Source organism: Catharus ustulatus, chromosome 4 (assembly GCF_009819885.2).
Source record: "Catharus ustulatus isolate bCatUst1 chromosome 4, bCatUst1.pri.v2, whole genome shotgun sequence".
NCBI classification, from domain to species: domain Eukaryota; kingdom Metazoa; phylum Chordata; class Aves; order Passeriformes; family Turdidae; genus Catharus; species Catharus ustulatus.
In genome coordinates, this window is record NC_046224.1 from 26,353,769 (window position 1) to 26,368,638 (window position 14,870).

The following is a 14,870-nucleotide window of genomic DNA, read 5'->3' on the forward strand; positions in this document are numbered from 1 at the left end:
GATATCCATGTTTTCATTGAGTCATTTATTACAAAACCTGATTCACATTTCTCTTTATTTTAATCAATCTCTTCTGAATGCTAGGTATTTTTAAGGGTGAAACCTGGCATGAAGGCTCTGAGGAGGCAAAATCTACAGACTGCATTTTCTACTTCCCTCTGCATTTTTGTTTTCTTAGTTCTTCTATTTGCTGCTGGCTGTTTCTCCAGCACAAGGAATCTGCAGCCATTGAGTCTGGAGGCTGATGGAATTGGGTTCTGTTTGGTCCCATTTATGAGCCCACCTCTGATGTGGGGAAGGAGGAATGCAAGTGGCACCTTGTGCCTCCAGGGCTGCTGATTCTCAGCCTGGTGCTGTCACCTCAGCCAGCCTGACCTGCAGCCTCCTGCAAGGCACTGCCCTTCGTGGTGCTGCTGTGGAGTCAGCCAAGCAGCAAGGGTGTCTTTAATTTGGAGTGGGGAAGGGGATACTGTGTCATAGCTCTGGATCATTTTGATTGATGTTTTTTTTCTCCCAAGCATACCTAGGAAGATGCAGTGAATGTAGTGACAAAATCAATATGGTATTGAAGGTTGCATTTTTCCAGGGTAAAGTGTTTAAGGACATGCTGCCAGGGAAAACACTTTATCAGCCAAAATTCCATCTTACCATGCTGAACAAGGAGCACTTTTTGTAGCTCAGAGGATTCTGTGGTCCTATATATTCTGTGGGACAGTGAAGAATTACATTAAGTAAATGGAAAAAAATACTATTTAACAGAGAAGGGGGTCTTGACAGAAACCTCATGAAGTTCAACAAAAAGTGCAAAATCTTGTACATGAAAGCTACCCCATGTACCAGGACATGCTAAAGGCTGCCCAGCTAGGAAGCAGCTTGGCAGAAAAGGATCTGGGGATCCTGGTGGGACACCAGGTGGAACATGAGCCAAGAGTTTGCCCTTGCAGCAATGACTGCATTAGATTAAACAGATCAAGGGACGTGGCCCTTCCTCTCTGCTCAACACTGATGAGGCCATGCCTGGAGGGCTGGGTCCAGGCTGAGTTCTGGGCACCTCAGTGCCAGAGAGACATGAAAATAATGGAGGATCCAGCCAAAGGCCACTAAGGTGGTGAAGGGGTTGAGCTGCTCACATGCAAGGAAAGGTGAGAGAGCTGGGACTGCTCAGGCAGAGAAGTGAAGGTTTGGAGGAGGGGGATCTTATTATTGGGCATAAATACTTGGAGGGAGGGTGTGCAAAAGAGTCAGGGTCTTTTCAGAGGTGCCCAGTGACAGAACAAGGGGCTATGGGCACAAACTGAAATACAGGAGGAGCCTTCTGGGCATCAGGAAATGTTCTTTTACTGTGAGGGCACAGGGTGCCCAGTGAGATTGTGGAGTCCCCATCATAGACATGGCCTTGTGCCACTGCCTCTGGGTGGCTGTGCTTGCCAGGGAGAGGTTGGACCAAATGACTCCCAGAGATCCCTTCCAAGTTCGTTTTGTGATTTTGTGATGCTGTGTGGAACAGAACCCGTTCATCAGGGAAACTCAGGACAGAACTTTCTTTTGGTAGGGAGGTAATCAGAAGTCGTTAACAGGGGAAATGCTTTTAGAAGGGAAACTTTTATTTATAGAAAGGAAATGGAGTCTTAAGTTTATGCAGTTGCTAGCTAGTGAGAGCTTTTTTTAATGGTACTATTATATATCACCTTCCAATCCAAGAAGTACGTAGCAAATCAAGCTATTAGGCTTTCTATCAACCTCCAGTCTTCAAATAAGATGGTAAACAATGAGAGAAACATGTACAGTCCTACAGTCCCATATAGCCTTAATTTAGCTTTCTTCTGCTTTTGTGCTTGTTCCTGTTTTGATGCTTCAGTCTATGTATATGTAAACAAGCACTAAGGTAAGAAAGCAAATACATCATCTCTTTTCTTGTACTCCATCTCACTGCTGTGTTTATCATAATTTTAGTAATGTGGAAAGGAGAAGGATAAGGGCAGCAAAGTCCTATGTGCAAAGTATCTTGGTGTGCAAGACTGACAGCCTTTAAGACCACAAAGTTTAAATAGAAATGTAATAATAATGGAATATAATGAGTTGGATTTTTACCATATATGAAACTGTATCCTAATTTGACCTAACTCACAGATGAAAAATCCACCAAAACCTATTAATCAACAAAAATACCACCAGTAGCTCCAAAATTTGCTGCAACTCGCTGCAGGATGGAAGTCTATATGGGGTCAGTATTGGTGTAGAATTTACCTGGGTTTATATTCTTCAGTAGGCACCTGCCACCATCCACTATATGGTGCCAGTTACTGAACTCAGTGGATGATTGGTCTGACACAATGCAGGCACTCCAAAGTTTTTTGTCCTTCTGTGTTGGTCTCTATCATTCTGTTCATGCTGGTACTGTTTTCCAGACTTGTTTTATGCTGAGTCTACAAGTCCAAGCCTCCATCCCTTTCAAAGAGGCTCAGGTGAAACAGTCAGTATTCACCTGGGAAGGCTGGGCAAGTTTCCCCATCATCTGTTTGTGGGGAAAAAGAGCATATTAAAAAAACCACAGTTTCCTAAAGAAGTAGATTGTAAGAGTCAAAGTCTGGCTGGATATATTTCTGATGACTTGGTACAAGAGTTGCTCTTTGTGACCGTAATGTGTGGGCAGCCAGACTCAAGTGTTTTAAAAAATAAAAATACATAAGTACTTGGGAATGTAGTCACTAAACAATTCATTCATAAACAGAAAACAAGCCACCATTTCCCCCTCTCTCAGCCAAGGAAACAGGAAGCTTGATTTTAAGCTTCATGTCTATATCAGACTTCTGTCTTACAAACAACATTTTTGCTAACTGTAATGAGCATCTATACCGTGGTAGCAACTGTGAGAGAGCTGAGTCAGGCTGTGCACAGCAACTGTGATTTGGTCAGCTTTTCCCAGAGAATCAGCACAGTTAGGGAAGACAATTTGCAGGTGAGGTACACCTGAACATAGGGACTGTTGTTCCCACCTTTCTGGTGTTTACAGGTGATCAGTTACATTCTGCATGCAGACTCATGGGCTTGTGATCTTTAAATTCAAATAATTTAGGTAATTTAGTTTGTTTTCAGGCTTCAGTTACGAAAGGAATAAAAATGGTTCTGATGAAAGACCTTTAGTGAGTAGGTGCTATTTCACTTAACTTAAAAAATCAATGTCAGCACCAGCTAAATGCTTTTCTTTACTCTTTTCTCATGAACAGAAACACAGATCTTGAGAGCTAGCGATCCAAGGTGTGCTATTTCTGCTGAACTGGGAATTATACAAATGGCAAAGTCTGTCACACTGTTTTGTTTCACTCTCTTTTACTAAGTCTATTTTTTAATGTTACTGATGTATCTTCTAGGAATATTTGTTCTCTGAAGCCAACTCTGATGTAGCTTGTTAGCAGATGATTCACAAACATGCAATATATGGGCTATTTTAGCTATCCTATAAAAACAAAATCATATTAAAACTTACAGAAAGTATTTAGACAATAGTTAGAAAAATGGTTTTTTGACCAGAGGCCACACCCTTCTTCTCAGAAGACAATCTCCTTTTCCCCCTGCCCCCACCAACGATTTGAGGTGATACAGAATAATCTCCAGGTCCTGGCCAAAACTAGAACAAGGACTAAGCACTTATTCCAATGCTGGGCCTGTGTATTTCTTGTAATAAGACTATGTAGTACCCAGAGTGAGCCTTCACAGTGCTCGTGTAGCGTAAGGAGATTTCCTTACCACAAGTTTGGAACTGTTACATTATTCATGAATAGCAAAACCATGGAGAAATTATGCTGGGGGCTAATTAGTATCTCTGTTTGTGTCTTAGTTAACTCTGCATCACAGGAGAGGAAACTGTGGATAAATTGAACTGATTGAGAGTCCAGGCTTCAACATATCCTCAAATCCAACACATGCTAGCCAGCTGTGATGGACCATTTGGAACAGGGGCTCCCCCTTTCATTTTCAAAAGCGATGCCTTCAGACATCAGGCTTTAGGATGGCAGGCTTTTGGCTTCTGTGTGCCAGATCAGAAGGAACTGCCAGACAAGGGTTTCTTCCCTGCAGTGATACATTGCAGTGGTGTTAGAAATGGGAATCCTGAGAGCAAAGAAAATAACTGCACTTTGAAGGTGATTTACTTTCCCAGCCACCTTTTACCCTCTCTGCTTGTGCCAGGCTATTCATGCAACATATGAACCCCTACCTTATTTAACTTACTTGCATAAGCACACTGGGTGTTTTTCTGGAGAGATATTTCAGCTAATAAAATAAGGACATGCCATGCAAAATTAATAGCAAAGCAATGGGTAAAAGCAAGCTCAAGTCTGTAAAATGTCTAACACTTTTAACGTGTCAGGTATGACCTTTGTAGCACAAGGAAATCAAGTGGCAGATTGAGAACGATATGGTTTGCAGAAGCAAAGTAGATACTGCTTTGTATGAAGTAGATACACCAGGATATGATGGTCCATTCCTACAGCCACCACGTGGGAAAGCAAGGATCTCAATTAAGTAGAGTTGTGAATTTGAAATTATCTCTGTTTCACACAGAAGATGTTTCTGGGGAGCACTGAGCTTTCAATCAACCAACCAAAACTTCACACTTCAGTTTGTACTTTCTGTTTTTATTTTATGAGAATCTGCTTTTCCTGCTTTTCCCCTGAAATGCCTGTCTTTCTCCTTAAAGGTTCATTCTACTTCCCTCTGTCTTTTTAATTAACTTTGCAGTGGAAGAGTGCTCTGCCCTGGTACAGGAATCCTGAGAATACAGAGAAAAGCTGATTGCCATTTTAAAGGGAATAGAGGAGGTCAGCTTACATCATCAGAGGCCTTGTTTCTTTATGTTCAAAAAGAAATGTTCTCTAAGCACCTACTATTAGCCTTTCTTCAACCGTGCTTCCACTTACAGGTTTTCTCTAATGATTTTGGGGGAAATGATTTTTTTTTGTGCAAATGTTGTTTCATATGATAAAATTTACAATGGCAGTGAATAAATAAGAGATAGTTAAACAACAGAATGAATCTCCTCAGTTTTATGAATACACAGAGTTTCTGCCTACTTTCTCCAAAGTGTAACATGCCAGGACAAATCCTGAAATCTGTCTCACTCAATTTTTTTGTAGAAAAAATTCTAAATTAAGTTAATGAGGCATGACTCAAGGGAAAACTTAAAATCTGGGAATTGTAGTGCATGCCCCTTAAAACAAACAAGAGGACTTTCAGACAGGGAAAGAGGAACTGCTCAAAAACTTCTAATATCCCACTTTAAGCAGAAACTTTTGATATTTGAGAACTCAGGTTCTCACAGAAAGAAAACTAAACACAGCTCATGGAACATCCTGGTGCAAATAGTACAATGCAGTACAGAATTTAGTCTCTCAACTTTTATCTTAGGAGTTGTACAAATGGTTTTTTTAGCTCTTACTGAAGAAATGTAAATGTTTGACATTGCCACATTCAATACATAAAAACAAAAAATGTGGCTGATGATTTTCTGTCACTTTCTCTACTTTGGAGCATGTCTGTGGGACCTCAGTAGTTTTAAGTTAAAGATGTAAGCCTTAAGGAAAATTTGAGTTTGTAAGAAACAATTTTTTTTGCAATTTTCTAATTGATTATTTCAAATTACTAACCTCTTGGAATTCTGACCACCAAATCTGTAAAGAATATAAAGAAAATATTATGCTTGTTACTTCTGCATCAGAGAAAATTTTGAGAATGGCAGCCTTTTTTTTGGTTGAAAATGAAAGTAATATATAATACACTTGAAGTTTTAAACTAAAAATCTATTTCAGTTTTATCAGGACACGTGGATGTTTCAGGATGAATTTTACTAGACCACAAAGGCTCAACTAATTTTAGTTATATTTTGTGAAGAGGTTGCCTCAAAGAACTGTTTTTTTCCCAAGCTTCCAGAAGCTTTAGTGTGTTTCAGAGCTTCCAAAGTAAATTTAAAACCAGGCTTTTAGATGACTTTCCACCTCAGAGATCTTCCACTATGATAACAAAGTAGTATCAGGAAAATTTTCTCTTTCTAATAAAGATTATTTTTTCTTCCTCTTTCCAACTTCCCATTTCCTGTCAAGTCTGAAGTGTCTTGGATCCCCAACAAACACTACTCTGGGATTTACGGGCTGATGAAGTTGGTTCTGACTAAGACTCTACCTTCCAATCTTGAGCGAGTCATTGTCCTCGACACAGACATTACATTTGCCACTGACATTGCTGAGCTATGGGCCGTCTTTCACAAGTTCAAAGGTATTTTAATGATTTTTTTTTACTGTCCTTATTTAAGGTGGGGGGGGCGAGAATTATGAGGCAAGCAACACAGTGGGGGTGAAAGGGCGAGCTGAGGTTTGTTAAATGTTTTCACTCTTTCAGTTTTTGGTGTTTGAATATAATTGTTCTCTTTGTGAGCTCTTTTCTCAGTGATGTTCTGTATAGAAAAATTGACAACACCAATTATCGATGTAGTTTGTTTTATTGGTCTAATTATTTGGGGCAGGTAAGAGCCTGACAATACAGTAGACGATAAAGGAAATATGAACATACTGTAGTTGTATACCGTTCAATACCTCTTGGAAGAACTTGGGTTTTATTATGTTTTTATTAATAAAACTTAATTATTACTTTCAGTAGAACTGTTCCATGTAACTACTGAGAATGAATGAAGCTGGGATCATTCTTGAACCAGGGAGGGAAATGAGGGGAGCAGAGTTACACTTTTGAATAGAAATAAGTTGCCTCTTAATGAGTTGATAAAGGGGTCTGGATTCAAAGCACCTGAAATATTTTTCCCTACCTATTTCCATCTCTCACAGCTCCTTGAAAATGTACTTCATAGTCAGTCTGAGAAAGGAGACTTTCAGAGTAACTCTGTAAGGAGACGATTACAAAAAAGTTCCCCATTACCCTGTCACAAAGCAGAGCACTTTCTGGCTAGCTCACTGCTAAAATCATTAAGTTCTCCCAGGTTCCAATGTTGCCAGCTGTTCAGAGTCAGAGATATCCCTACTGTTCTCCTCTTGCCCTCAGCATATGTATTGCAGTGCTGGTAGGTGCAGAGGCATTCCAGCATCCTGGTTTAAACATTTACAACCCTGCAGAAATGTCGCCTTGATGTGTTTCATCAGCTCTCTCAAAATCATCTCAAGCAAAGTCAGCCTAAGCAAATGGGAGTATTTATTTAGAGAAGCAAAAATGCAGCACTCCATTAGGAGGGAGCCAGGAAAGAGCACATTTACTGTACTTAATCCCCTGCTGAAGTCCACAAGGCCTGGTTTTCCCAGTACCCAGCTCCAGGGCAGGACCTACTACCTTCAGCTCTATGTCAAGGACTGGGTTCCAGGTCTTACTTCTTCATGCACTCATTTCCATTTCCTTCTCTGGATACACTGATGTGTTTTCAGCAAGCCAGAGGCAGTCACCTTTTTGCTTAATTTAATTATTCACAAGCTTTCTTCATTAAGGAATATAAAATTTTTCCTCCTCTTCAGGTTTGTTTAGAACTCTTCACCAAGCCTTTCCCTTCACTGAACCTTGACTTTTATGTAAACATATATCTTGACAACCATAAGTAACATAAATGTATGCATGGGAAGTAATACTGTACTGTTGTACTGTCTCACGGTGTGCAGCTGTCCCATTAATAGCAATATTTGACTGAATATGGTGCAATAGCATGTCATAGCCAGAAAAGAATTGTGGATAAACAGAACTTGGGCATAGAGGACTGCATGGTCAAAGAGAGCAAAATTTGAATTGAGACAATGAGGGGGATTGTCTCTTTGCTTATAATTTGTCATAATTTCAGTGAAGATCCCTTGCTTTTTTACTGGGGAATAAAACCATGCAGAAATATTGCTTGTAAAAAGAGGAACATGGAGCAGAGGCAGATGTAAGATTGAAAGAAAATACAGGCAAAAAATATGGAAATATGGAGAAGAATAATTAATGGAAGTAAAACGTGTAAATCTGTCTCCATAGAGCTAGGCAAGAGTGTTCATCTGATTAGAGCTGTGACAAGCTCTGACTTACACATGGAGACAGAATTCCTGTGCTACTGCCCTTATAACAATTCCCAAATGCATGATTTTGTACGTTGTCCCGTGTGTCTTTTTAATTCCAGCTGACCACCTGCTTCTCCACAGCTTTTTAATCCTGGCAGTAAATTGGTGAGTGTCTACATCTGCTCATCTCCCAGGCAGTGATGCTCAAAGAAAGAATAGATGAGACAATGTCATAGCCCCAGGTGTTGAGCTGGGGTGGGAGAGGACTTTGGATCCCAAATGCTGTGGAGGAGAGAGGAAGTGTCCAAGCACAGGCTTGTTCTCCAGCCTGTGTGATAGGCTGCAGCTCCATTAGCAATGATGGCCTCGATGATGGTGACATCAGAGTTGAGTGTTTAAGGGTAAGAATCAGAGCACAAGCCAACAAAACAAATACCATGGCGACAGTCTGTTGTAGGCCACTCAGTGGGGATGAAGAAGCAGAAGAAATGTTCTATAAGCAGCTGGGAAGTCTCACACTTGCTAGCCCTTGTTCTTGTGCTGGGTTTGAATTTACCAGAGGTAAGTTGAATTTACTTACCAGAGGTCTGGTGGAAGTACAACACAGGGGAGAGGAAACAGTCCAGGAAGTTTCTGGAGTGTGTGTGGAAGATAATTTCCTGACCCAGCTGGTGAGGAAGCCAGCCAGGGGCAGTGCCTGGCTGAATCTGTCAGCAGATCTGGCTAATCAGGGATGTCCCAATGGACTGGAGGTTAATAAATGTGATACCCATTTACAGGAAGGGCCAGAAGGAGCATGTGGGGAATTAAAAGCCTGTCAGCCTGACCTTGGGGCCAGGGAAGGTCATGGAACAGGTCACCTTGGGTGCTGTCATGGTCTATGTGCAGGACATGATCGGGCTCTGTAAGCACAGTTTGTGAAAGGCAGGTCCTGCTTGACCCACCTGATCTCCTTCTGTGACAAAGATGACTCTCCTTAGTGGATGAGGGAAAGGCTGTGGATGTTGTCTACCTAAACTTTTACTAAAGCCTTTGACATGGCTTCCCACAGCATTCTCACAGCAACTGGCTTCCCATGTTCTCTGGATAAAAAACTTATGGATGGCTGGGCCCAGAGAGTGGTGGTGAATGGAGATAAACACATTTGTCAGCCAGTACCAGTGTTGTCTCCCAGGGCTCAGCATTGGGCCAGTTTCATTTAATATCTTTATCAGTGATCTGGATGAGAGGATCAGGTGCACACTCAGTCAACACCAAGTTGAGTGGGAGTGTTGATCTGTTGGAGGGCAGGAAGGATCTGGACAGGCTGAATCAATGGGCCAAGGCCAGTTCTGTGAGTCCTAACAAGGCAGAGTGCTAGGTCCTGCACTTGGGTCACAACAATGCCATGCAGCACTACAGGTTTGGGGCGGAATGGTTGGAAAACTGCCCAGTGGGAAAGGATGCAGCTAAACACGAACCAGCATGTGCCCAGGTGGCCAAGAAGGCCAATGGCATCCTGGCCTGGATCAGCAATGGTGTGGCCAACAGGACCAGGGCAGGGATTGTCCCTCTGTTCCCAGCACTGGTGAGGCCACACCTCGAGTCCCATGTTCAGTTCTGGGCCCCTCACTGCAGGAAAAGACACGGAGATGCTGGAGTGTGTTCAGAGGAGGGCAGCAGAAAATGTCTTCATAGAAAGGGTTGGCAGGTGTTGGAAGAGACTGCCCAGGGAGTCACCACCCCTGGCTGTATTTAAAAGCTGTGTACATGTGTCACTTATGGACAGGGGTTTTTTGGTGGACTTGGTAATATTACTTTGATGATAGGACATAAAGGTCTTTTTCAACCTAAATGATTGTACTGTTCTATGATTCAGTGGAAATGGAAGGAAGGGCAAGTAATTTGGAGAGATACCGATACTGTTTTACTGCTTTGTGAAGTTTGGCCTAAATTCTGTGGTGATTCTCAATTTTTCCTAGGTGTCTTTTTATTTCTCCTGCCCCCATTAAAAATGATGGAAAGATTGTCTCATGTCATGAACCCCAAATCATCCTCCAAAGGATATTGTACTAAACTTACATTTTAATATCTTCCTTGTTTCTGTCTCAGAAGTCCCAGGTAAGTTCATGGAAGATTTCTTGAGAGCAATCTAGAATGTTTGTTGAAATATTACATAAACAGAAGAATAATAAAACTCCTATGAAGGGAAATGCTAGTCTCCAAAGGAACCTGTAATTACACCCAACCCCAGTTAAGAGGGCAGCTTTAGACACACTGGGTCTCCTTCTAGAAATGTCTAATAATCAATTGCTGGCTAGAAGCCACCACTGTAAACCTGCCTACACCATGATGCTTTTTGAGCAAATTAAAGAATTTTTCACATCAGTGCAGGAAAGACAAGAACTTCTGTCTCCAGGTTGCTGCAACATAACTGATGAGGCATCAGCTGTGATGAGCACAGCCTTTTCCAAATTGCAGCCACACATAGAGAGAAGGTCTTAGAGTCTGTGATTCTTTCTGTGCCTGGGAAGACTGTTCTTCCCAACAAAAACAGTAGCTCAGATTCCTTTTTTCTTAGACAACATGCTTGGAAGAAACTCAGATTCAGGGCTGTTGTGTAATTTAACCCAGGTCTGATTTGCTCTGTAGAAGGACCTACAGTATGTGTTAAATAGCACCTGCAATACCCAGAATCCTTATTCTGCAAAGGTTCTTATTCCAGTCATCTTAAGAGTTGCTGGAAAGATCAGACGCTTACATAGTAACTTAATATTTTAGGTGGTAAAGGTACTACTCCATTTGCACTTTAGATGGAAAAAAGGCAGTAGGATTTCTTTGTAAATTATTGCTCTTCTGCCCTTTCCTGATAAGCTCTTTGCATACACCCTTACAATAAGTGAACCAACTGTTCTGTAGCAGAGTGCAGAAATTTAAAAATCTCTTATTTGAAGTGGCAACCTTAGGCTTTGGGAGAAATTCATACCTCTCTTTGGTAGCCCGAAACAGAATCTCAAGCAATGTAACATTTAACAGTTTCTCCAAGAAAGTCAGTGGGAGTTGTATAATTATTAATCATTTTATATACAAGCTTCAATCTCTATGCATAAATATGTCTTTGGGAGCTCATAACTTAAATTTCAAGAGTCATATCCAGCTTTTCAGCTGGGATTTGGGCATTTCTGCTTTAGTCTCATATTCTCTTGCTCTATAGATAGGTGAAATGTTTTCCTCTAGGACTGAGATATGCCTCCAAAATACTGACTTCAAAGGTTTGAGTCTGCAGCCAGGTTGGTGAAGATAACCTGTCATGCATGTTTTCTGTGACTTAGGTGACACTGATTATGTTTCCTGTTCATCTTTCACTAGATGTTGACAGTTCTAAATTTGAGAAAGTACCTAGCCTAAGGGCAAAAGTGTGGGACTGTAGATCATAGGGTATTCTTGGATGAAGTGCTGCAGAGTGTTTCAGACAACATGGATTGTAACCAGTATGTTTTTATTGCAGAAACTGTGCAAATTCTTCTGAGAAAAAAATTAGTCCAAAGCTATGTTCTGTGCCATCAATCTTAAAGTTCTTTTAAAGGCCACATCTACTAATTCTTTTATTATTCTTGCTCACCCAAACTCTTGGTACTGCAATATGGGTTCTTTTTTCCCAAGGTTCTGATTTTTAATTTTACTGGGTGTTAAATATGGATTCTCAGGATTGAATTTATTTGGGACCTGACTAGAACAGTCATCACAATTATATGTCTTTTAATTTGCAGTTTCTCTCCAGTTCCCAGTCTCTGTGTACTGGGTGCTCCACATGGAAATAGCATAAGGTTCTCTTTGTGCTTTACATTATCAGGAGACAATTCTTGTGTCTGCCTTGTTTCTTTAGGCCATTGCTGTGTATGAGTCTCAGCCAAGACTCACAAATGAGAATAGTCCCTGTAGAGATCAGTGTTGAGGAGCTCTGTGTTAAATTGAATGCTATATCAAAGGGTATTATGATATTTTTAAGTACATGTCAAAACTCAGAGACTGTATTAAACAGTGATGTCTTACTACTACTGCATGTTAACCTCAAAATCCAGCTAGCTGATACAATGAATATTTTAAGTACTTTTAAACAACAGACTGGATAATACCTAACTAGTGCTTTTCAAATAGCTCTACTCATATATTAAGTCACCCCGAGAATATAAGCTACAATTAATTGGTGTTTATCAGTGCAAGTAAGTCTTCTCTGGAAAGCTGATCTCCATTAACCGAGCATACAAGAAGGAAAAATGGCAAACTTGACAGGAGTACTGAGATTCACATGTTCATACTTTGCATGAATAAAAATATGCTATAGAAGCTGTTTGCTTTTTGTCAGGAGCTCAAATAATGATAAAAATCCATACTGGCATCATAAATACCAGAAAAGGTCAGCAGTGATTTTGGTGCAGGATCAAGTGCCCAGAGATGAAGAGGGACTGGCACATAGTCAATCCCAAACTTAAAATTTGCAAACACTCAGCATGTGGGTGCTTTGGCATATTGCTCTGCAGAACGCCTGAGGTAACAATCTAGGTTCATACTGTTTTTGCGGCTTCTTCAGGAAAGAGAACAAACAAACAAACAAAAAGAAAAATCATAACCCTCACAAATTTAAACATCTTGTGTAGTAACTATATTCCTTAAGTAACTTAAGTAACTATATTCCTACAAGAACTATTATACATAAGGTTGTCATGTTAAGTGCATGCAGAACTTTTCATTTGTATGTGAATTTAGCGTGCCAGAAAGTGAGATGCTGTGGCACTGGTGAGAGGCAGCAGAGTCAGCAGGTGCTGTATAAATTTCCCTGAATTTGGCTCTACCAGTAAAGCCCTGTTTTAATAAACTATATCTGTCATAGCCCTTGACTCTGCTGCAATGATTGTATTTTTTATAGGTGTGCTGTTCTTGTGATGATGTAAAATACTCGGTTGTTGCCAAGATTAAAATTTAAAATTCATTGACATCTATGGCTCAAGGCAGGATTTGAGCCACAGAATTGATTCTGGGCAGGTTCTGTAGTTCAGGCTGTCAGTTTACAGTGAGTAAATCATTAAAGCGTCCAGATGATTTTGAGACAGGATCTCTGCAGGCTGACACAGTGTTCATGTTAAATCCTGCAGAGATCTTTCTGTTTCTTCTGGTCAGTAAAACAAGCTTTCTTTCTTGCTAATCAAGAGGAAGGCATTAGCAACATGCACCTTATTGTGTATAAAAATCTATGGTACAAGTCAGTCTTTTTGTGAAGGAAACACGATCATATTGTAGCAGAGTGCATTAATAAAATTGTCAGGCAGCTATTAAAATAGCTTAAAATTATCTGAATTTTTTTTGTAAGTGTCTAAAAAGGCCGAATGGCACTTGTCTTTGCTCATAAAAGAAACATCTGTTAGCTTCTGAAAGATTTGTGTAAGTATTTAATGGTTAGACTACAGTGCATAGCTCATCCTAGGGTTATTACACAAATGAAATACAGTTTCTCTTTGAAAAGGTCCCTGTGGAGGCTTTTCTGCTTAAGATTTTCTATTCTTGATTATTATATTGTGGTGTGCTCTTTTCTGCTACAGGATCTTTGAAGCTTCATTGATAAAGAATTTTGTTAGCTATAGCTGATAGAAATATTGAGGGGTGTAGTGCTCCAGTGTCTCACAATGCTGTCATCATCTGTGTGTGAAACTGTAGGAGAATACTGATTTATTTTGGTGAAGAGAGAAAGAAAGTAAGGGGTTAGGATATTTGGGGGGAAAATACAAGTTTCTAACTGTGATTGGGGGTTAATTTTGGTGACTGTAATTAGGAGGGCATCAAACAAAGAAGTGGGACTTGCTGATTCTGTGGGTCTAGGGAAAAGCACTTCTCTCTCCACACTTGTCAGATAAGCTGACTGGACGGAACTTCTCCTTTTTTTTTTTTCTTTTTTTTTTTTTCCCTAATTGCAGTTTGCTTTGCTGTGATATTCCTTTATTGAGAAGCCAGTATGTGAGAAGGTTGACCTCAGTAAATGAGCTCCAAGGGAGAGAGTTTATTATATGGATCAGCATGTGCACATTCTAGTTTATGGATTTTAATGTGACAGGGGACATAATCAGAAAATTTTGATTATGAATTGCTGCCAAAATAGAATGGCTGCAGTTTCTGAAACATCTGTAGTTCTATTTTAGCTGAATGGTTCTTTGTCTGTTTCTGCCACCAGGCAGAAATATTTAGAGGTGAAGGGCCAACCGTGCATAGAAATAGGGTATAACTCATGGTGGGGTCAATTCTAAAATAAAATAAAAGATTTGAGTTCTTTATTTTTCCATTCTGATTTCCAAGGGATACCCTTTGGTCATGTTTTCAAGGTTTTTCCCATGGGGGCTAGAGATGTTTTAATTATAAATGAAAGCTGATATTTTTTGTCATCTTTTGATACCACGAGTGGAGTTTTTAGAATAAAAACCTACCACATGCTACAGATTTGTAATAAAATCTTGTAGGTAACTCTGAAATTTTAAGGACATTTTTCTACCTTCTCAACATCAATCTAGTGCTTTTTCTACATTATTGTTCCCCAGTCTTTGTTAACCTGCCACTTATTCTACAGCTGTCTTTTTGTCTTAGATGCTATGATGTATCAAACACCCAAACTAAACATTGTATGACTCACACAGTGTTAAAGCAAAAAAAAAACCAGTTCCTCCTTTGAGCTCTTTCTTCAGGATTTAAAGCGATTTTAATTCTATTAATCTCCAGTACTCCAACTGTGGAGAATGGACCTAGAGCTTTTTTGGACTGCCTTGCAAATATTTATTAAGAGAAATCAGGGCAGAGTGTAGCATCAAAGGAGCAAAGTGCATATCC

The 14,870-nt window shown here is 40.2% G+C and overlaps 1 protein-coding gene across 1 annotated transcript in view; it reads left to right on the plus strand.

The window, feature by feature from the left end:
• LARGE1 (LARGE xylosyl- and glucuronyltransferase 1) overlaps window positions 1–14,870 on the plus strand; it is a 277,613-nt gene that overhangs the window by 160,731 nt on the left and 102,012 nt on the right. Inside the window, exon 6 of the mRNA XM_033058741.2 lies at window positions 6,099–6,270. Coding sequence (XP_032914632.1) covers window positions 6,099–6,270 — 172 coding nt within the window. The remainder of the gene's footprint in view (window positions 1–6,098; window positions 6,271–14,870) is intronic.